This window comes from Macrosteles quadrilineatus, unplaced genomic scaffold, assembly GCF_028750875.1.
Source record: "Macrosteles quadrilineatus isolate MER2022 unplaced genomic scaffold, UCM_ALF_1.0 Scaffold_5__1_contigs__length_97177068, whole genome shotgun sequence".
NCBI lineage: Eukaryota > Metazoa > Arthropoda > Insecta > Hemiptera > Cicadellidae > Macrosteles > Macrosteles quadrilineatus.
Window position 1 is genome coordinate 76,978,359 of NW_026542598.1, and position 24,315 is coordinate 77,002,673.

The window sequence follows — 24,315 nt, forward strand, 5'->3', positions numbered from 1 at the left end:
GGTACCCATCCAAGAAATCTCCAAGGCCCTTCAAATCCTTCCACTGGAGTCCAGACGTGAGATCCAGGACATCTTGCTCATTTACAAACTGGTCAATGGCTTCATCGACTGTCCTGGACTTCTCAAACTTTTTGAACTTCAGGGCAGGTAGATCTTCAAGATCCAAGGACCTCTTCTCTCGTGAGCATCTCAGCACCAACTATCATCTCTTCAGCCCACTGCCCAGAGCCCAACGTCTCGTCAATGCTCTACCTGATGATATTGACCTTTTTAATATGTCGCTGGCTGCTTTCAAGAAATGTGTGGTAACTTCGAAGTGGTGAAGTTCCTTCTGAGTTTTGTACCTGTACCTCTCTGTGTACGCAAATTTTTCTACTGCCCTTTCTGGTTTTTTTTTCAATTGCACGGCAGTATTGGTTCGCTATTTTCTGATATGTTTGGGTTGTTGCTTTGCTTGTTTTGGTTATGCATAATTATTGTTTCTGTTTTTGCACTCAAATGTCATTATCAAAAAATTTCTTAATTTAGTAGATCATTATTGTGAATTTTGCATGTTTGTCAACTTATTTATTGTTGCTATTTATTATTGTTTTTTATTTATTGTTGTATTTATTGTTTTCTCGTAGCTTGTTACTGTTCTGAATTGTATCACATTTGCATCTTGTTAGTTCCTTTAAATTGTATCTCTATCAATCATCTATGTATTGGCGTCAGCCGTTGAAATGATAAATAAATAAATAGAACCCCATCCCGCTGGCTTCCACTAGTTTGCTATGTAATTTTTACCTAACGAACACACTCTAAATTAATGTTACCATATTGGGATAAACCAGTGGGTTGAAAATGTTTTTTGTTGGAGTTTTATTTACATCGAGAAGATGTCTGTGTAATTTAATGAGAGGGTTATGTTTCATTGAGGAAAGGTATTATATTTTCTTAGAGTTTTGCTTATAGATTTCTGTTGCATTTTTAAAGTGAGCTTACAGATAAAGGTTCTTCGAGCATTTAAGAATCAGTGTTGAACATAATATATACTTTATTCGAAATCAATACATAGTATATTTCTCAACTTGCATGTAAAACACCAACTCGCCCCGAAATGCCACTTTCGTGACGAGTATTGATACTTTTTATCACAATGAAAAAAACTACTTCATCAAACTTAAAAATGATCTGACATTTCGTAATACTGTATATTCATTTTTTAATCCATACACAATACGGCTGTACCGGTACAATTAATTTTAGTGTAAAATTCAGCTGATTGTAATTTTGTCGATGTCAGGCAAAATACTGTTTGTAGCGAAAGTAATGTTTGTGTAGCGAAAGTAATGTTTATGTAGCAAAAGTAATGTTTGTGTCAGGAAAGGTAGCTGATCACTATTTGTTTTCAGTGTATGGAAATTGACGATTTTCGAAGATCTCAGCAGTATGGAAATTAGCTATTTTTGAATACAGAGGGATGAAAAAGTAATTTATTTCATTGGTACAGTACGGTATGATGTTAAGTTCTTTTGGATTTATTGTCTTCAAACAATAGAGGAATTAAAGTGTAACAATTGGAGGGTTTAACAAGTATAAGTACCTTTTAAGTGCCTCTTTTCATATTAAATTATATGGTTATAGAATTTTTAACTTACATCAGGGCCACTAATACACCGTACTAGGCTTATAAGAAAAATTTAACCCCCTTATAGCTTATTTGAAAGAAAATAATTATATACAACTAAGCAGTAAAATTAGGTGTTGTTTCTAAAATTAACTATGGGTATGTAACTATTTCATGTATGTAGACCATAAGAATACTAATACAGTCTTATTGTCTGTAAAGGAGAGTTTAATATGCAGCAGGAATACAGCTGTAATTATATTTGAAAGAAATTACTGAAAGTAGTTTACCCAGCTTCTTAATGAGCGCCTTTCTTAAACTTTAATTTAACTTTATTGCACAAACTTTATTACAAAAATGGCACACAGTCATTCCATTATAAAAATCAAATATTAATGAAATTTCCTTAGTATAACAGTTTTACATTTCTATTCAACCCTGATAAATATAACTTGTTGGTTGTTTTTAGACAACATTTAAGTTTTAAATGTTATAGTTGGCATAATCGATTTCATAGCATTTTTTTCCTTCAATAATCGGTTTCTTTTTATATAATGCTATTACACAATAGCTTATGTGCTTCTAAAACAGGGTTCTATTTATTCAATTTAAGAACATTAATCCATATGTATTAACTTATCGCCAGTGATGAACCTAGTAGGGATAAAATCAACTCTGCTGAGGTTTTTTTAGCCACAACCATTCTTATTTTTTAATCGTATTCCAACAACGAAGCAATTGTATAAACGAGTATAACGACTAAATGTTGACAATAGAGTCTTTATCCACCAACACATTTACATCACATAACTTTGTCTAATGTTCAGCTGGAAAACTGCAAATTGAAAAGAGCAATCTCTGGCTCACTAATCCAAACATTCAACTTCTCATTTCTTATCCAGTATTAACAGGCCCAAAGGCTCCTCTAGTGCGATTTAATTTTTGCAGTAAATATAACATTACACCAAAATTATTGGTAAAAAATATTGGTGTTTACGTTTATACACCAACGGGTGCTCCATGGGTGCTTTTTCACATAAATCAAATTTTAGAATATCTGCCATTTTGCCTAGGGAGATATCCACCTCCGGTTTGCATCATTGTGTTTCTTTTGACAAACCCTTCAAAATGAGGGGTCACTCAATAGGGATTGTTATAAAAAAAATAGTCACCCCCACCCCCTACCCTGTTAAAGGAGTTTAAAAAAATTGTTGATGTAGAAGTTGATGAATCTATGTTAACAAACAATTCCACAAACAGAATATTTCTATCTATTTCTGTTTTAAAAATAGAGATTTGTGTGATGCTTTTTCACATACAGTAAATCATATTTAGGAATATCTGCCATTTTGCCTAAGGCTGAGATATCCACCTCGGGTTTGCATCATTGTGTTTGTAACGTTGCTAGTAATGTTTAAAACAAGGGGAAATCGGACTGATCACCCGATAGTAATTATTGCTGTCTGGAGGGACGCCTTCAACTGCCCCAACACACAATATTGCTAGTAGGTCTTGCAATTGCCGCCTCCCCACTGAAGGAGCAAGATAAATTCAATCTGTAGTCAAGGGAGCTACACGCCGACCATCAGTAGCCCTCAGGTTTGTGCATGAGTACTGATGAGCCCAACTGATGGATAAGGAAAACTGTGCATTTATGGTGTGGAAGCCGACCTGACTGATTGTGGATATCCAGGACAACACCCTCTTCTCTTCAGGAATATTTTATTGAGGATATTAATGCAGATATTTTATTTGTTATTTGTATGTTCAAAATCAAATTATAAGTAGTTTATGTTGCCTTGAATGATTAATTTTGTTGGAATTATAAAATTCTAACATTGACTTTTCATGCATAGACAATCTCAAAAAGCACATGTTTCTAAAACTTTGTAAATAGGTAAAATATATTTTATTAGGAGTTTTGCTGTTAATCAAAGTAAAATAAACGTTATAAGTGTTAATTTAATATCAAGCATAACTTAACATTTAAAGTTAACAATTGTTGTACATAAAATTTTGTGAATATTGATTGAAGTAAATTACAATCATTGTTGGGCTGTAAATGTTAAAATATTAATAATCCAGTAGTATTTTTATTAAATTAATTACTTGGTTTTGCTGAAAACTGTAAATAATATCTCAAACGTTAGCAAATTTGTAAATATTAGGCTATATTTTTAATAATCAACATTTTATGTAGCTACATTGTCTAGGTCAAACTTATTTAATTGTGCATATTTTATGTTCCATTTTGTCAATTTTTAACTGGGTCAAAAATTATAGTTAGTGAACTCATTGTTTGATGTGTAATTTAATGTGTAATAGATTCTTGAGGTTAAAATAATTATTGTATGAATTCAATACATCATAGTAGGTGTGATACAATGATAAAATCATACTGTATAAGCTTTTGGGCAGTTACAATTGTAGCATATTATTTGGAATACAGATCAAACAGATTACTATGCAGATAATTTCCAGGACCTTGCATTATCACAAGAAGTTGTTTACAAAGTTGCATATTTTGATCTATTATTTTTGAACTTGGGTTGGCATATATCTTTGGTGGAAATATTTGGTAATATTTAAATATTTGTATTTATGTAGGATTGTTATTTGTAATCCTCACTAGAACAAATTAGTTGAATTATTTATTTAAACAGGGAACAACCATTACATTTATTTAATGTTTTACAAGAGCATGAGCATAATTCATTACAATCACATTCAAAAGTTATGTTTTGGCTTAAAAGTGTGGCACTAGAACTTGTTTTGTTAAATATATATATATATATATTACGTTTATGGTGAGATCATGTACTATTCAGTAAGGAATTTTGTAGGGTTTTTTGGCTACTGCTGCTGGGATTTGGATCCAACAGCCTGGACACTCTGGTCACTGCTTTGCACTCTACCGCACTTGGTCTACCCACTGCTATGTTTCTGGACATTTGGACCTGGACTGCCTGACTGGTCAATCACCCTTGATGCTCTGGGCCTACCTACTTCAAACCGAGCCCGAGATCATCTGTCTTCAACCGATAAGTCAGACATCTTATTCTTTAGTCCAAAATATCTTACCATCTGATCTCACAGCTTATCCCGGAATAATCAAATAAACACTTGGCTAGCCAGACATTGTGGACACTTGGTGCTTGAGTGCCCCCACCTCTAGGCGTGTGTGAGACTATTAAGTGCCACAGGAATATTTGAGTGCCTGGATGTCGTCACGCCTCATTGGAGAATATTTATTATAAATTATTTAGCCTTGTTAGATTTAAGTAGTGTGCATGTTCTTGTTTGATGATATTTTTATGGTTATGTGGATGTATTTGAGAATTTATATGTACTTAAAACGTCTTTTCAGCACGGTGGCCACCTGCAGTTGCACTCAATTGATTAATTAATTTCATGTTGTAGTATTATTTGCTGAATATCTTGCTTTTGGTGAAACATATACTAAAGTTTATCTTGAGCAGACAATATCTGATTTATTTAAGTAAATTTTTGAAATACTTTATTATTTGAATATTTTGTGGCTTGTGTGACATTGAGGGTTGAATATACAAATTGGAGCCACATTTAAATGATGTATTTTGTATGTGACAATCTGATAGCTGAATAAATATTGTGTCTGCTAACTGGTTATCATCTATTTGCCTGTCTAGACACAAATAATTTAGTGTGAATTTACAAAACAATTTGAATTAGAGTCTTTTGAATTTTAATCAATTCTTTTGGTATATTTTGAGTGTACATAATTTATTCGCTGTTTAGTTATAAGATTGCATGAACAGTCAAACTTTCTTTATCTTTATAGTAATTATCTGCATTACCAAAACGTTATCTTGTTATCTGATGAACTGACCCATCAGGATGGATTCCCCATTGCCATCACATGAACTCCAGGGTATGATTAATGGGGTGGCGCCCTTTTAAAACCATCTTAACAGATAAGGATAGAATTTTGGGTAGCTTTAATATTCTTCAAGGCAAACTTTGGCGAATTAAGATTCAGACCCCGCCCTACTCCACTGACTTGGCCAGAGCACATGGCATGTTCCTTTAACATAATGGATAACTCTGCACCCTTTAAATGATTTTCAGATTGTACTTTTGTCCCCAATTTATAAATGGAAATGTGTTACTCAGAATTGCATCATGTAATAAACAAAAATTTATATGGTTCATTTATCGTAATTACATCCATGGTACTCACCTACTAACAATATCCTTTAATTCAGGGTGTAACATAAAGCACAAGGGCGTAGGTTATTAGGATTTTCCTACTTTTAGGTAATATTTTTAGGTTTTTAGGGCTACCCTATCAAAAATCCCAATATATTGGTTATTTAGTTATTTAAACACAGGATTTATTTATTTTTGTTATCACCATTCTGTAGACGAATCATTATTGTAAATAATTTATAGCTATGTACCAATGAATTTGTATTAAATAGTAGGAGAAATCATGCATCACAATATATACAACTATAAGGTCTATGTGTAATAAAGCCACTTGATCAACTTTAGACAATTTATTTATTAAATAAAACCTGTGTTCAGACTTTTGAACAATGGTAAGCAAATTGCTTACATTATTTGATGTCTATTTAAATAAGTTTTCAATTGCTGAGTAAGTAGAATTGATTGTTATCGTTTTCAGGCACTGTTTATGACGGATGAATTTGACTGTATATATAAAGTATATACATTATATATAATGAATTTGTATATATATAAATTAGAATATAAGTAGAATTGATAGCTACTTTTCTACAGGAATATTTGCCTAATATTAGATCATGCCATATTGGATAAAGGATGGTTGTAATTAAAATTAAAATGGTAAATTCAAGTTTTGTCTTTTTATCTTCAAAACTAAGACATGGTTGACTCATTTCCTCTTCTGTTGGTTAAGACGTTCCCGCAGCCGGTGCTGGTTCAGGAGCAGAGTTACTAGTAGGGGCATCTTCTACTTTACATAAAGATTCAATATTTGCTTCTTTACTCCATGCCGTATCTTCAAGACTGATCATATCTCTGAAAAAATTGTTATACTATGATGTCTATTGAGATTGTCAATAGTTTAACGCTATTTGTATTTAACATTTAACATTTTTGCTCAAGTTATCACGCTAACGGACACACACATATCTATATATAAAAGGCAAAGCCCTCACTGACTGACTCACTCACTCACTCATCACTAATTCTCCCACTTCCCATTTACCTAGGAGGCTGAAATTTGGTACACTGATTCTTTAGGCATTAAATAGGAAAACTAAGTCGTTTTTATTCTGATCGGACTCTCGGGCTCCGCCCCAGTGGCTCTGGAGTTTCCCATGTTAACCTAATGAGTACTCATATTTAAATGGAGTTAATGAATCATAACAGCTTTTTCAATTAAACGAGTTGGTTCTGTTCTATGATGTTCAATAGCATTAAAGTTACAAGGATTACCAACAGGGTGCAGCACCATTATTTCTTTTACATTTATGACAACAGCTAATTTGTAACCAAAAGGTGAGTGAGCGTAGCGAACGAGCTAACCTGAAGGCAAGTGAGCGCAGCGAACGAGCTCCAACCTAAAGATGAGTGAGCGTAGCGAACGAGCTCCAACCTAAAGGTGAGTGAGCGTAGCGAACGAACTTCAACCAGGACATGATTGAGCCATGCGAACGAGATCATCTTGAAAATTAAGAAGTGAAACGGGGCAAAGCCCGCGGGTACAGCTAGTGTAATGATAAAGTTATACATATCTCTATTTTACATATCTATCAAGATTTTCATGCAAAAAAAGAACAATTATAGTAGCTTTTTTCAAACGTATTTACTATTTAATAACTAATGTAATTCAACTCTTAAGTAATTGTCACGGTTCAATATTTGTAGGTAAATACCTTTATAGATACATGACCACAGTTATTTAAGCTAGTATACAGGTATCATTTTTATTCTTCCTGACATTTTACTCATTCAACTATTCACCTTCGTACTTACTTTGCCTCGCATTCGTCCAACAATTTTGACCTTTGTGACTGTGTTGGGCAATCGTCTTCGCCACGTTTTTGGAATCCACCGTTCAGCGAAGCGAAGCTCTTAATCTTGCATTCTTCTTTATCCCCTTTGTTCACTCTGATTAGCAACACGTATACCGTTGTGCACACATTTCCGCCACAGTCATTGCGCGAGCAGAGGTGTTTGACGTTGTCCAGGACGACGGAGGGGTCCGAAGTACAGTAAGCCTCAAACATGTCCGGTCCATCTAGAAGTTCTACGTAATGCAGATGAGTTTCCTTCGTCTTGGTAGCACAATGTTGCCGAGCCTCTGGCAAAGGGAGACACGCCATCTTGAAATTTTTCTTCGTAGTTGCTATGGAAATCAACTTCTTTCCTTTGTCATCTTTCACGAAGGCGCCGACTTTGTAAACTGGAAACAATTCATTTACGGTACTGTTAAGTATTCTATTGATTTTACATATTTTTGCCTTTATTCTGTCTTCAAAATCATACTCCTACTAATATTATAAATGAGAAAGTTTGGATGTAGTATGTATGTATGTTTGTGACAAGTAAACGCGAAAAATACTGGTCGGATTGGGCTGAAATTTGGCATGATGATAGCTCACATTCCTGATTAAGATATAGGCATATTCTTAACTCAAAAATCCTTTCGGGCTCTGCCCTGGTGGCTCTGCAGTTCCTCATGTTAACCTTATGAGTATCCTATACTCTAATACGAGCAATGTTTTGCTTGTATGTATGCTTGCTTGCTTGCAGGAAGATCTCGAAAACGGCTCCGACGATTTTCTTCAAATCTTGTAAATAGTTTATTTTTGGCCTAAAAACGAGTTTCATGCAGTTAGAACTGCCAACAAAAATCTAATTGTAGAAAAACGAAACTGAAAGTCACATTTTTTTAACATTAGTCTTATGGGTTGCTATAAGTAACCATGTTGGTTGAATTAAATTAAATAACAAGGAAAAAGTAAACAAAAGGCTTGAAGTTGAAGCGTTGAAGCATGTGTTCATTGGTTGATTAAATTAAAATTAAATTAAATTAAATTGATTAATACATTGTAGGCCTAGTAAAGGCAAGCAGTACGAAATGCGGGATCTGTTTATGACGATTAGATTAAGGTTATCTGCTATCCTAAAATGCTATAGGAAGGGAAGGAAACAGGTCTGCGACCGTAGGAAGTGGTGAAGGAAGTAGTAAAGGAAAGTTGTCCGGAGTGTTGGATCTGTTTATGACAATTACTTGCAATCATAAAATGCTATGGGAAAGGGGGGAAACAGGTCCGTGACGTAGGAAGTGATGATGGAAGTAGTAAAGGCAAGCTGTCCGGAGTGTGGGAACTGTTTTTTACGATAACATTAAGGTATCTGCAATCCTAAAATTCTATGGGAAGGGAGGGAATCAGGTCCGCGATGTAGGAAGTGGTGAAGGAAGTAGTCAAGGCAAGTAGTCCGGAGGGTGGGAACCGTTTGTGACGATTAGATAAGGCTATTGGCAATCCTAAAATGCTATGGGGAAGGGAGGGAAACAAGATCCGGATTATCAAGATACAATTAAAGTGGTTTAAATACCTGTAATGTGGATAATCCAATCGGTTGTGAAACAACTAGTTTCGGCTCACAATGGAGCCTTCTTCAGGTTTTCCCAAGGACATTGTTACTTCTTCCGAAGGTCGTCAAAATTCACAATATTTACAAATCATAACAAACATTTAAAACACGTACGTAACACGCATGCCTAGGCCTAGCTTTAACGATGTGACCGGCGGGAGTTTACGTCTAGACTGCCGGGGACTATGGTCGGTGCGTCTTATCAGTAACAGCACAGAAAACATACTACTATAACCATATTACTATAACTTGGTTATAGTAATATGTTTTCTGTGGTAACAGGTTGTTTGTGGGTTTCATTCTTCTCCCTCTCCCTTTCCATTATTTCTATTGTAGTGTTGTAAACTTAAATAAAATTAGATGCGAATGTAAGCTTGTCGCTTAGCACGTTTTGTTTGTCCGATTTGACTGCCTTATAAATTTCGAATTCTTCTAGCGTGTTGATCTGAAACTTGTTATTATTAAAATGTAGAACAGTCATGTTATCGTTGATGTTGGAATAGCTATGGTTGTTTGTGATTAAATGCTTTGCAAAAGTTGATGATTGAGTGGACGTGGTTTTCTTGAGGATGTGTTCCTTAAAACGTTTTGCAAAAGAGCGTGATGTCTGGCCTATAAAATAATTATCACAATTGCTGCAATTGATTTGGTAAACACCTTTCTTATCGTAGTTTGATGTAGACATGAGAGGACGTTCCTTTAACTTAAGAGCCAAGTTTGTTGACAGATTTAAATGCTACTGTGATGTTGTTCTTGGCCATGAAATTTTTAAATTTGTAACTTAGATGAGTTCCAAAGTCATCCGATAAAAACGTCTTAGGCTCTTTTGTTTTGTTTTTATCTTTATTCAGCTGTTTAGCAACCAGTTTATCTACTATACTACTTTTGAATCCATTTTTTACAGCTATGTATTTGATGGTATTTAATTCTTCTTCATAATCTTTTGTATTCATTGGTACTGTCAATTACCTGTGTACAAAACTGTTGTATGCAGCCATCTTTTGGGAGTATGGATGGCGTGACTCTGAATTAATGGTTTGGTCAGTGCAAGTCGGTTTTCTATAGATCTTAAATTCAAAGTGGTCATGTGTTGTTTAAAGATGGTGAGGTCGAGAAAGTTGATAGAGCCGTCTTTCTCCTCTTCTAGAGTAAATCGGATGTTTTATGGATTTTGCATAAATATGTATTTAACAGGGTCAACTGCCTGCTGTTTCCGTTAAAAAGAACAATTATTGTGTCATCTACATATCTATGGTAAAAGATTATTTTATCTCTGCAACGGTTAGCGTCTGTGAACAATGTTTTGTTTTCAAGGTCATTTAAGAATACTTCGGCTAAAATGCTTGATAGAGGGGAGCCCATAGCTAACCCTTCTTTTTGGATGTAGAAGTTATTTTGAAATTTAAAATAATTCTGTTTCAGAACAACATTCGTTACTTTTATCAGATCATCTATCGCGTCAGGTGAAAGTTTGGAATTCTTCAATAAGTTGAGTTTGAGGATGTCTATTGTTTCGTTAATAGGGATATTTGTATAAAGATTCACAATATCGAATGATGCTAGTCTTTGGTTATTTTTTTATTGACAGTGATTTCATTTTCTCAATTAATTCTAGGCTATTTTAAAGGCTATGGTTGTTCTCTAAAATAATTTCATTTCTGATTATCTTATCAAGTTCTTTGCCACTTTATATGCTGGTGAAGGCGTGGAGTTGACAAGAGGTCTTATAGATATGTCGAGCTTGTGAATCTTTGGTAGTCCACGGAGTATTGGAGCTTGCGGGTTCGTGACTTTTAAAGAATTCATTTCAGATTTCATAAACAAATGTTTGCTTTGTACAAGCAAACAGTAAATAATCCAATCGGTTGTGAAACTAGTTATTTCACAACCGATTGGATTATCAACATTACAGGTATTTAAACCACTTTAATAAAATTTATCATCATATCTTAAGGTACCTTCATGCCAAATTTTGTACCTTTATCCGCCAGGTAACGGTATTCTTAAAGTAAAGCCCTATGCAACCTCACTGATTGGTGTTTTCGCCCTTGCCATTATCTTTCCCAAAATGGGTTAGTTTCGGGACTTATGAAATATAATATTACAATACAGAATCATGCGCTGGCAAACTTAAATACTACTCTAGCCTACATATAATTGTCCAAAATATACCTTTTCCGGCCTTGGATGTAGATGAAATGCCTGTTGGTGGAATGCCTGTAGATGGAATGTCTGTGTTTGCGCCATTTGTGGTAACATGATGACTGGACGAATATTCTGTAGGCCTATTCATCAAGTGGTTAGCGGCTTCTTTTTTAACCAATTGATGCCTGTAGATTAGAAGCTGAAACAGGAGATTTATATCAATTAGAGCGAAATATTTTTGTCCTAATTATTTGTAAGCTTCCACAGCAAGCGATTTCCAGTTAATTAATCTTTTTTCAAAATTACTTAAGAAAGGTATGCATTAAGGTTCGTGAGATTTGTGTCAAAAATTTTTTCGATCATTTGGCTAAATATACGATTTGGTAAAACGTTGCTGATTTGTGTCAGGTCCATTTTATTGCGTATAACAAGTAACACCGACAATTGGGGAAACTTGATTTAGGTTAATTTATGAATTGTGTAAGCCATAAAATATTCAATGAACTTCTATAATAATGATGAAATGAATAACTAATTTTAAAAATTCAAAAAGGCCAATATATAATAAATTGTATATATATGAAATTAATGTAATATTGGCCTTTTTGAATTTTTAAAATTAGTTATACATTTCATCATTCATTGCCAATATCTCCAAATATAAGTTATTCTATAATAATGATAAATAATTCGCACATTTGTATACACACATATCAGTTTTACTGTAATTTCGTACCTGGTAATTTAAACAATAAATAACCTATTGTCTAAGTAGTTAGAGTGGTAAAATATTGTAAATATTGAACATCATTTTAAAGGAAACATATACTTAGTCTTAGCTTAGTAACAAACTTAGTTACACTGTGAGACACTGTTGTCTATAACAAAAATATCTTGATTACAAGTTGTTTCCTAAAGTTATACTCTACAAGTTTTCATGTATAAATAACTACAAAATTAAATTAAATTAAATTTAACCTAACAAAACATAAACTCACCCCAGTTAACATTGAGAGATTTACGACGGTCAAAACACCAAAAAATACAACGTAATTCATGCTTGTAGTTTTAGCTTAAAACTACAGAACCGCAGAATCCGTCGATTTGTCGATGATAACAACATTTTCGCAGATCATTAGCATTAAATGTCATGTTTGTGATACGTGTGAACAGCTGGTGTATCTGCCATCGCTGTGATGTCATCATCAACTAGTGAAATGAGAGATTTTTACAAACTTTCATAACTTGGACTAATGCTTAACTCAGCGAGTAGTTTACTAAAAATTGTCTTAAACAAATTGTTACATTTGTATGCATTTGGTTCTGATGAATGTTTTAATGCAAATGAGCATATTTTGTATTTGCATGTTGGTGTGAATACAAATTACAGTTTTATCTTTAGATTCTTTGTTATCAAACTATTCTATAGTGTACTAAGAAATTAGATGCAAGGGTATTAATATTTTTTATTTTTGAAAGCAAGATTGTATATTTGCTTATTTATGTTACATCTTAACTTACTCCCATGACCATGAATACCCTAGGTGGTATTTGGCCTCGCCAACAAGTAACCAACAAGTAAGATTATAAATCTTTTGCCCTGATCTTAATTTTGGAAAATATTTCTCCACCTAGTCCTTCCAGTGATTCTTTGGTCTTTGTCAGGGCCTTCTTTCCGCTGGGGGTTTGCCTTTGAAAGATATTTAATTCTAATAATTTTCCACCCTAAATACGTTGCCAGCCCTTGGTATTCCGCGCTTTGCTTTTCCTAATATGGATTATTTATTTATTTTACATCACTGTTAGGCCCAAATAGAAACGACTGGATGGGTAACCTTTCTAACGATAAATTTGTTGACTTTGATAAATGCATTTTCCGTTCTTACAGTTCCGTTGTATAGTTAGAAAATCATTTTAATTCAAGATAAAAAATGAATCCCTTCAAATTGCATGGACAACTTTGAACAAACCATTAGGCAATGCCCTCGATGTACTCTGTTTTGACCCGCAAAAGTTATCTTTAATAATTATCGAGATTAAGAGCTTTCATTCATTTGATACTAGCTGTACCCGCGGGCTTTGCCCCGTTTAACTTCACAAGTGAGCTCGTTCGCATGGCTCAATCACGTCCTGGTTGAAGTTCGTTCGCTATGCTCACTCACCTTTAGGTTAGAGCTCGTTCGCTCTGCTCACTTGCCTTCAGGTTAGCTCGTTCGCTACGCTAACTCGCTTCCAGGTTGAAGTTCGTTCGCTACGCTCACTCACCCTTTGGTTGCAAATTGGCTGTAGTCATAAATTAAAATAAACGGTATCAGCAATCTGACACATACTTTCTCCCATAAGTTTGTAAACAACCTTTATCATGTATAAAAGCGGTGAGAGTAAATATACGGAAATGGGATTTGTACAATTTTGTTCAGAATTTAAAGGACTATAACATACTAAATTTTTATCAAAATTGTTGGAGCCAATTTTGGGAAATCCGATTTTTCCGTTATTTTATGGGGTTTTTATGGGGAAATAACATAATTTACAATAACTTTTGAACCGTAATTTTTACAGAAAAGGGATTTGTACCATTTTGTTCAGAATATAAAGGACTATAACATACTAAATTTTTATCAAAATCGTTCAGGCCATTTTTGGGAAAATCCTATTTTTCCGTTATTTTATGGGGTTTTATGGGAAAATCCCTATCTAAAATCAAAATTTCTAAAAAAAATGAAAAAAACTATCAAAATTGTAAGGACCATAACCTACTATGTTAAATAAAAACTGGATTTTTGTCTAAAATCCTATTTTTCGTTATTTTATGGGGTTTTTATGGGAAAAAAACATAATTTACCATAACTTTTGAACCGTAATTTTTACAGAAATGGGATTTGTACTATTTTGTTCAGAAGTTTAAGGGCTACAACATACTAAATTTTAATCAAAATCGTTCGGGCCATTTTTGAGAAAATCCGATTTTTCCTGTTTTTTATGGGTTTTTATGGGAAAATCCCCATTAAAAATCAAAATTTCAAAAAAAATTAAAAAAACGCCTGGAGATACCATGGATTAGAACCTACATACCAAATTACATCGAAATCGGACCACAGGTGTAGTCTCTAGCTCTGTACACATCCAGACACACAGACACACACACACACACACACACACACACACAGACATCACTTCGAAAACCACTTTTTTGGGTCCAGGGGGACCCAAAACGAATATATCCACTCAAAACTCAAACTCGAAAATTTTGACGAAAACAATACTTTCTTTATATACTATGGTATAGGGGGAGAAAGTAAAAAATAATAGTGCTGCACCCTGGTGGTAATCCTTGTAACTTTAATGCTATTGAACATCATAGAATAGAACCAACTTGATTAATTGAAACAGCTGTGAAGAAATTCCTTTTAAATATGAAAGAAAAATCATAAGATTAACATGGAAAACTCCAGAGCCACTAGGGCGCACCCCGAAAGCCCGATCAGAATAAAAACTACTTAGTTTTCCTATTTAATGCCCAAAGAATCGGTGTACCGAATTTCAGCCTCCTAGGTAAAAGGGAAGTGGGAGAATTAGTGGTGAGTGAGTGAGCGAGTCAGTCAATCAGTTAGTGAGGGCTTTGCCTTTTATTAGCGAATGGTAAAACCTGGACGCGGGACCGATTTTTTTTTTCGTTTTGAGGTCCCTAGAGGCCAAAAACACCATTCGTTCAAATTCATATACATATGTGTGTGTGTCCGTTAGCACGATAACTCAAGCAAAAATGATCCGATTTTGATGAAATTTGGTACAAACGTGTAAACCTACGTTTATTCGAACGAGTTCGCGATCCAGCATGATCGGATCATGGGAACGGGGGTTTATGGGGGGTTTTATGGGGTAAAAATAGGTTTTTCCCATTTTTGACCCAAAAAAACATAAAATTTTGCAATTTCTTTCCAAACCATTTTGTAGAGCTTAAAAAAAAAATAATATAGTATATCGAAGCGTTATTATGCGCCTAATGGTTACGGAGAAAATTCCAAAAAATTGTAAATTTAAAATTCCCATGTTATTCTTATGGAGAATAAGTAAACGGTTGTAGTTTGCTTGTTTATGAACATATTTTGATCAAATTTGGAAAATGTTTTTATTTCTTACTAACTATTAACATTTTACAAAAAAAAAAAAAAAAACAGTTTTACCCTCCCTGATGCAGCAAACCTAAGTACTTGTTAAACTAACTCTATTTAAATCGGGAATAAATGTTATAATTTTAAGTAGACATTTCAGTGTACATCCAATCTGTCAAATGGAAATTCGCTTAGTCTGCAGGTTTGCTGCGGCGGGGGTATTATATATTTAGATTTACAGGGGTTGTCAACAAATTAAGATTTCACTGTCCTTCAACCCCTATTGCCAGGGCCGGTTCTAGGAATTTTTCAGAGTTAAGCGAACACCCAAATCAGCGCCACTTAGAATTCCCCCCCCCCAAACCCATGAACATAACTTAACCGTATTTGTAAATTTTTTCCCAATAATTTTGGGAAGAATTTTTTTTAAAGTTTAGGTAGAAGAATACTAACTTGCAATAAAAGGTTGTTTATTATTCGCAGAAATGTGACATTTATACACTTTTACTCATCATATAAACTATAGCAAAACCAAGGACACACGAAAAAAACAGGCCGTAATGTAATGCTCGTCAAGCATGACGTCACGATAGAAGACGGCAATGACGTAATGTTTGCCGTTAAGTGATCAGCTGCTTGTTTTAATCTTTCCTTCGAAAATAAATAAATAAATACCTACGTCATTGCCGTCTTCTATCGTGACTTCTTTTGGCTGACTGGACTCGCCACCAGATGATTTCTACAAAAGTCTACTCATTGATTTGGCTTTTTTTTCTTCCTCTTCCAAATTCGCCTTACGCTTTCTATGATAAGTGCCAGACGGTTTCTTTTTTTTCTGCCATTGTTTTCATAGTTTCGACTCGAATATGTTTTACTCATTAATTCAGTTTATACTTTCTTTTTATTTAATGCGCTAATTATAAATTAAACTTAATGCACTCGTAATAATTCGCTTATCAACAATCATGAATCATCAAAACAATGCCAATACGATACCGACACGGTATAGGCCTACGCACGATTACTAGAAAAATACCGGTATGGATCATAAACATAAACAAATGACGTTTTTGGACCGAAAATAAACATTATTTAAACATTGCTTAAATGGAACTGCCAAAACATATGTTCAATGCTATTTATAGGATTCGGGTCAATAGCGTAATTTGTTTATGTTTATGATCCATACTGGTATTTTTCTAGTAATCGTGGGCCTACGTATACAACTAAAAGAGTGCAATACAACGTAATGCTCTGCTCTAGGATCAGAGGCAGAAAGGAGTGAAAGAAAGGGGAAGTTTCTTGTTGTGACAAGTGGCGCTGCGCGCTTGCTTATCTCGAGCATGAGTGATTCGTGAAATGAAACCCATATGTGCCGCGCTGGCGCTGACGCTGCCGACTGCAGACTGCCGAGCGTCAGCTCAGTTCAAATCGAACCTGCAAATGGCATTGAGTCCTTGAGTTGTAGTGCTGTACAAATATACACAATTTTCAAGTGCTGTCGGTACAAACAGAATAAATGCCTTTATTGTGGTGCTTTGAATACTTGAACTCTGAGCAAAAATAAACAAAATTACGTTGTCCACGTAAAAAAAAAATGTTCCGTTGGCGCCACGGCGCCACTTCTTCGTGGCGCCATATGCGGCCGCGTAGTTCGCGTATGGGTTAAACCGGCCCTGCCTATTGCTATCCATCGCCAATGGCGGACATGACTGGAGTGTGTTCGTAAGGGTTGTAGGGAGTTCGGGGATTTGTAAAAAGTGTTGTCCACACTTTAAATATGACACAGGCAACTTTATAAAGGCAGCACAATAGTTACTATAGGAAAAGTTAATTTGATTAGCTAAATTGCGATTGGATACAACACTTCGAGAAGAACGAAATTTGATTCAGGTACGGAACATGTAAATGAAGCATATCGGATCTTGTTCCCACATTGGAAGATCTGATCATACTGGATCTTAAGGCGGTGACACACTATCGATCTTTTCCCCGATCAAGACCCCGAACCGAGCAGGGAGAAGGGAGAAGGGAGATAAATATCAGCAAAATTTTACTCCGAACATTTCCCCGAACATGACCAAGACCAGACGAATTCTACCGAGCGCGGCAAAAGGAAGTTTGGAGAGAGATAGAGAGTGTGTGCGAGTGAGAGCGCGGAGGCAGTGCCGTGGAAGAGGGAGGGGGGGTGCATTGACCATTTATTTATATCTGAACATTTAGTTATATCTATTGATTTCTATTGGTTTTATTCATTGAAATAACGTTACAGAATGATCATGTTAACTGCCTTTAATAATATTAATGTTTATATTATTTTTGAAAGAATTTAAGTCAACATCAATTACTTAATTCAACCTTAATATTATTGATATAATTGATTTAACGGTTTCTACACTTTCAACCTTGACCAAACAAACCACAAACATTACATCTTAAATGATTATAATATATAACGGCAACATATTACCCAACATTTATTTATTTTACCAATTAAAGAGTTTAATTGCCATATTAAATCAGAACTATCAATGCTAGCGCAGGCGGCCGCTCGGTGCGGCGCTCGCGACGATGTACGGGGCAAAAATGTACCGTGACACACTATCGTACATCGGACCGTACATCGGACCGATCTTTTCTTTGATCTTTCGCCAAAAGACCGCCTCCAGAGCGCTCGTCTCCCTGCTCGGCCTGATGTCTTGTTCGGCGTCTTGATCGGTGTACGGACCCGTGACACACTATCGAACATCCTCCCTTCGACCTCCCTTCTCCCTTCTCCCTGCTCGGTTCGGGGTCTTGTTCGGGGAAAAGATCGATAGTGTGTCACCGTCTTTAATGTGGAAATTATGTGTTTATATCCTTATATGTATACACATTTCGTGTGTACTTTGTGGACTTCTTTCTTCACTATGGAAATTACTCCTTTTTATGCAGTAGAAAATACAATTTACCACTAATTGTATTTATTCATTTTTATTGTTGCTGGCATGATAAATGTCCTTACTTGAAAAAGTCAGGTTGAATACAAAAAGGTAGATAACAGTTAGCCAATAATAGTTCCACAGCGAGTGCAATAAAATTGTGGTGACAATATTCAGGACAGTGAATAACCCTACAGCCGAGTAAAACACAGACATTAGAAATAGGATTCTATCCTCTAGCTTTGTGCATATCCCTCTCTGCATTTAAACTGGTACATTATCTTTAAATAGGGTATGAAACTGATATTGTAGACTGCTCTAACCATTAGACCAGCTCGCTCCCCAAACATAATAAAACTTACTACAACAATTTAAAAAGTACATGCCACTGTATACTCACTAGATAAAGTACGTATTGCATAACACAGAGGTATAAACTATACGTGTTATGGCATTATATAACAGTTTGGTTCAAAAACACAATAGATTTTTTTTCAAAATTTTGTTGCTTGCTAAACAACTAAACACGGGACAACCGGCAATGGGCCGAGTTAGACAGAGTTTGGATCATTGAATTTGCATTGTAGGAAACTTTGTCCGTTAACCTAATCTGTGGACCTTATTTTGTAGTTATCACACAATACGTCTTTCAAGGCTTAAAGTGCGATTAGCTCGAGTTACCACAACTGATGTTACATTTTGTTGATGGTTTAGCTCTTGGGTTTAGCTGGCAAAATGGTCATTAGAAACACATGATTTTGTTCTTTTGATTTAAATAATAATAGGAGCACGTTTAGATGAATCTTACTAATGTGAAAGTTTGGATGATTGTGAGTATGTCCCATTGAGAATCATGTTAAACAAGACCAATTGAGCTGAAATAATTTTCCAGAAATATAGCTGATTGATATACCAGAGATACATATAGGCCTTTCTCATTTTGAAACTATCCTAGAACTCTGCCCCGCTGGCTTCCGCTAGTTTGCTATGTTATTTTTTCCTAACGAAAAACACTATCTCGCCCCGAAATGGGACTTTTGTGACGAGTATTGAACGATACTTTTTATCACAAAAAAAAAAAAAAAAAAAAAAAAAACTACTTCATCAAACTTAAAAGTTATCTGATATTTCGTAATTTATTCATTTTTTAAATCCATACACAATGGCTGTACAATTCGTACACTACTGTATTATTTTCGTTTAAAATTCAGCTGATTGTAACTTTGTTGATGTCAGGCAAAGCATTGTCAGGAAAAGTCAGCTGATCACTATTTGTTTTCAGTATATGGACATTGACGATTTTCGAAGATCTCAACTGTATGGAAATGGACTATTTTCGAATACAGAGGGATGAAATAGTTATTTGTGTAACTAGTGGTGAAAGTGGCACTTTGCTGCACACGAGAGCAATGTTTACGCACGAGCCGCAGGCGAGTGTGGAATGATCTCGAGTGCAGCAAAGGCCTTTTTCACTCGTGTTACACATTATATTTTTCCTACAGTCACTATAAAGCATATAAATAATTAGTCTTTCAAACACTATGCAACACGTTTTTAGGTTCAGCTGGCAACACAAATGGTGCCCTAGAGAAAGTAGTACCCGCGGTCCATATCACTCCGCTATTTTTCCTCGGCAAGAAATGTGCTCCGCGTTTTGAGAATATAGTTCCGTATGTTTTTGTAATTTGAAGTGGTTTCCTCGCCTAAAAAAAATACTTAAAAGGTATTTTCTTGTTTATTAAGATCGTAGGAAGGGTTTAAAAACGTTTAAAAGAAAAGTCCAGAAAGTTCAGAAATACCGAAACTATAAACACGAAATGACAGGTTAAATCGTAGTTATAATAGTCAATCAGCTATAGTATAATTATCTTTAAGTGTTGCCAACCTATTTCCAAGCGTACACGGATTACGTGCATAATGGAACCACGCTGTTTTGTGTTGTTTCGTTGGAATCCTGATGTGCGGCAAAGTATAAACCGTACGGCAAAGTATAAACCGTACGGCAAAGTATAAACCGTACGGCAAAGTATAAATATGCAGCAATTAGCAGCTTTCTGTACTATAAACAGTACAAGGAAGCCAACTTTGTCGGGTGACTGTAGGAAAAAGTAATTTATTTCATTGGTACAGTACGGTATGTTGTTAAGTTCTTTTTCACCCCAATATGATTTTTTAGCTGTTTTACATACGTTAATTGGTGACTGAAAGCTGCGTTTTGCTGGCCATGCCAGCTGTCATCGTCATTTGTCGACCAAGCAGGCTTTTACATCCCTAGGGCCGCAAAATCAGCTGCCCGCTTACTTTCTTAAAACGTGAATGCATATTAAATACATATTCAGTACGTGAAAAATAGCGTTCGTATCAAGGACCGACAAAACCTCATTTTCGGCCCTAGGTACGAAATGTACTATTTGATTTATTGTCTTAAAACATAGGGAGGGGTTAAAAAGTATAAGTTCCCTTCAAGTGCATCTTTTATTATTAAGTTATATAGTTATAAAATTTTTAACATGCATCAGGGCCACTAATACACCTTACTAGGCTACCTAGAAAAATGTAAACCCCTTACCTGATTTGAAAGAAAATAATTATATACAACTAAGCAGTAAAATTAAGTTTTGTTTCTAAAATGAATTATGGATATGTAACTATTTCATGTATGTAGACCATAAGAATACTAATACAGTCTTATTATCTAACGTAAAGGAGAGTTTAATATGCAGCAGGAATACAGCTGTAATTATATTTGAAAGAAATCACTGAACATTAACAGAAATTGCTGAAGTAATGAAAGTAGTTTACCCAGCTTCTTAATGAGCGCCTTTCTTAAACTTTCATTTAACTTTATTGCACAAACTTTATTACAAAAATGGCACACAGTCATTACATTATAAAAATCAAATATTAATGAAATTTCCTTAGTATAACGGTTTTAAATTTATATTCAAACCTGATAAATATAACTTGTTGGTTTTTTTTGACTTTTTTATGTTTTAAATGTTATAGTTGGCATAATCGATTTCATAGCATTTTTTCCCCTTTAATAATCGGTTTCTTTTTATATAATGCTATTACACAATAGCTTTTATGCTTCTAAAAGAGGGTTCTATTTAATCAATTTAAGAACATTAATCCATATGTATTAACTTATCGCCAGTGATGAACCTAGTAGGGATAAAATCAACCCTACAGAGGTTGTTTAGCCACAATCATTCTATTTTGTAATCGTATTCCAACAACGAATCAATTGTATAAACGAGTATAACGACTAAATGTTGACAATAGAGTCTTTATCCACTAACACATTTACATCACATAACTTTGTCTAATATTCAGCTGGAAAACTGCAAATTGAAAAGAGTAATCTGGGACTCACTAATCCAAACATTCAACTTCTCATTTCTTATCCAGTATTAACAGGCCCAAAGGTTCCCCTAGTGCGATTTAATTTTTGCAGTAAATATAACCATACACCAAAATATTGGTGTTTACGTGTATACACCAACGGGTGCTCCATGGGTGCTTTTTCACATAAATCAAATTTTAGAATATCTGCCATTTTGCCTAGGGAGATATCCACCTCGGGTTTGCATCATTGTGTTTCTTTTGACAAACCCTTCAAAATGAGGGGTCACTCATTAGGGATTGTTATAAAAAAATAGTCACCCCCACCCCCTACCCTGTTAAAAAGGAGTAAAAAAAATGTTGATGTAGAAATTGATGAACCTATGTTAACAAACAATTCCACAAACTGAATATTCCTATCTATTTCGGTTTTAGAAATAGAGATTTGTTTGATGCTTTTTCACATACAGTAAATCATATTTAGAAATACCTGCCATTTTGCCTAAGGCTGAGATATCCACCTCGAGTTTGCGTCATTGTGTTTGTAACGTTGCTAGTAATGTTTAAAACAAGGGGAAATCGGACTGATCACCCGATAGTAATTATTGCTGTTTGGAGGGACGCCTTCAACTGCCCCAATACACAATATTGCTAGTAGGTCTTGCAATTGCCGCCTCCCCACTGAAGGAGCAAGATAAATTCAATCTGTAGTCAAGGGAGCTACACGTGCCGACCATCAGTAGCCCTCAGGTTTGTGCATGAGTACTAATAAGCCCAACTGATGGATAAGGAAAACTGTGCATTTATGGTGTGGAAGCCGACCTGACTGATTGTGGATATCCAGGACAACACCCCCTTCTCTTCAGGAATATTTTATTGAGGCTATTAATGCAGATATTTTATTTGTAAATTGTATGTTCAAAATAAAATTATATGTAGTTTATGTTGCCTTGAATGATTAATTTTGTTGGAATTATAAAATTCTAACATTGACTTTTCATGCATAGACAATCTCAAAAAGCACATGTTTCTAAAACTTTGTAAATAGGTAAAATATATTTTATTAGGAGTTTTGCTGTTAATCAAAGTAAAATAAACGTTATGGGTGTTAATTTAATATCAAGCATAACTTTTAAAGTTAACTATTGTTGTACTCACAATTTTGTGAATATTGAGTGAAGTAAATTACAATCATTGTTGGGCTGTAAATGTTAAAATATTAAAAATCCAGTAGTATTTTTATTAAATTAATTACTTGGTTTTGCTGAAAACTGTAAATAATATCTCAAACGTTAGCAAATTTTTAAATATTAGGCTATATTTTTAATAATCAACATTTTATGTAGCTACATTGTCTAGGTCAAACTTATTTAATTGTGCATATTTTATGTTCCATTTTGTCAATTTTAACTGGGTCAAAAATTATAGTTAGTGTACTCATTGTTTGATGTGTAATTTAATGTGTAATAGATTCTTGAGGTTAAAATAATTATTGTATGAATTCGATACATCATAGTAGGTGTGATACAATGATAAAATCATACTGTATAAGCTTTTGGGCAGTTACAATTGTAGCATATTATTTGGAATACAGATCAAACAGATTACTATGCAGATAATTTCCAGGACCTTGCATTATCATAAGAAGTTGTTTACAAAGTTGCATATTTTGATATATTTTCTTTGAACTAGGGTGATTATCTTTGGTGGAAATATTTGTATTTATGTAGGATTGTTATTTGTAATACTCACTAGAACAAATTAGTTGAATTATTTATTTAAACAGGGAAAAACTATTACATTTATTTAATGTTTTACAAGAGCATGAGCATAATTCATTACAAAACATAATTCACATTCAAAAGTTATGTTTTGGCTTAAAAGTGTGACACTAGAACTGGTTTTGTTAAATATATATATATATATTATGTTTATGGTGAGATCATGTACTATTCAGTAAGGAATTTTATAGGGTTTTGGGCTACTGCTGCTGGGATTTGGATCCAACAGCCTGGACACTCTGGTCACTGCTTTGCACTCTACCGCACTTGGTCTACCCACTGCTATGTTTCTGGACATTTGGACCTGGACTGCCTGACTGGTCAATCACCACTGATGCTGTGGACCTACCTACTTCAGACCGAGCCCGAGATCATCTGTCTTCAACCGATAAGTCAGACATCTTATTCTTTAGTCCAAAATATCTTACCATCTGATCTCACAACTTATCCCGGAATAATCAAATAAACACTTGGCTAGCCAGACTGTGGACACTTGGTGCTTGAGTGCCCCCACCTCTAGGCGTGTGTGAGACTATTAAGTGCCACAGGAATATTTGAGTGCCTGGATGTCGTCACGCCTCATTGGAGAATATTATGATAAATTATTTAGCCTTGTTAGATTTAAGTATTGTGCATGTTCTTGTTTGATGATATTTTTATGGTTATGTGGATGTATTTGAGAATTTATATGTATTTAAAATGTCTTTTCAGCACGGTGGCCACCTGCAGTTGCACTCAATTGATTAATTAATTTCATGTTGTAGTAT

The 24,315-nt window shown here is 34.7% G+C and overlaps 1 protein-coding gene across 1 annotated transcript; it reads right to left on the reverse strand.

Moving 5' to 3' along the window:
* Positions 1 to 6,191: 6,191 nt before the first annotated feature.
* Positions 6,192 to 12,498, reverse strand: LOC128996015 (uncharacterized). Its single transcript, XM_054421129.1, has 4 exons — positions 12,385 to 12,498; positions 11,414 to 11,585; positions 7,613 to 8,042; positions 6,192 to 6,652 (listed from the first exon to the last, which is right to left on the reverse strand). The coding sequence occupies exons 1-4, from the start codon at positions 12,442 to 12,444 to the stop codon at positions 6,526 to 6,528; spliced, it is 789 nt and encodes a 262-aa protein (XP_054277104.1). The 5' UTR covers positions 12,445 to 12,498; the 3' UTR covers positions 6,192 to 6,525.
* Positions 12,499 to 24,315: the final 11,817 nt, after the last annotated feature.

What these genes read in the sequence shown, in the direction of transcription:
- LOC128996015 (XM_054421129.1), bottom strand. Translation starts at nt 12,444, where the DNA reads ATGAATTACGTTGTATTTTTTGGTGTTTTGACCGTCGTAAATCTCTCA. An exon ending in ATCTCTCAATGTTAACTGGG is followed by an intron (nt 11,586 to 12,384) that starts GTGAGTTTATGT and finishes CTCCTGTTTCAG; the next exon opens with CTTCTAATCTACAGGCATCA. An exon ending in TACATCCAAGGCCGGAAAAG is followed by an intron (nt 8,043 to 11,413) that starts GTATATTTTGGA and finishes AATTGTTTCCAG; the next exon opens with TTTACAAAGTCGGCGCCTTC.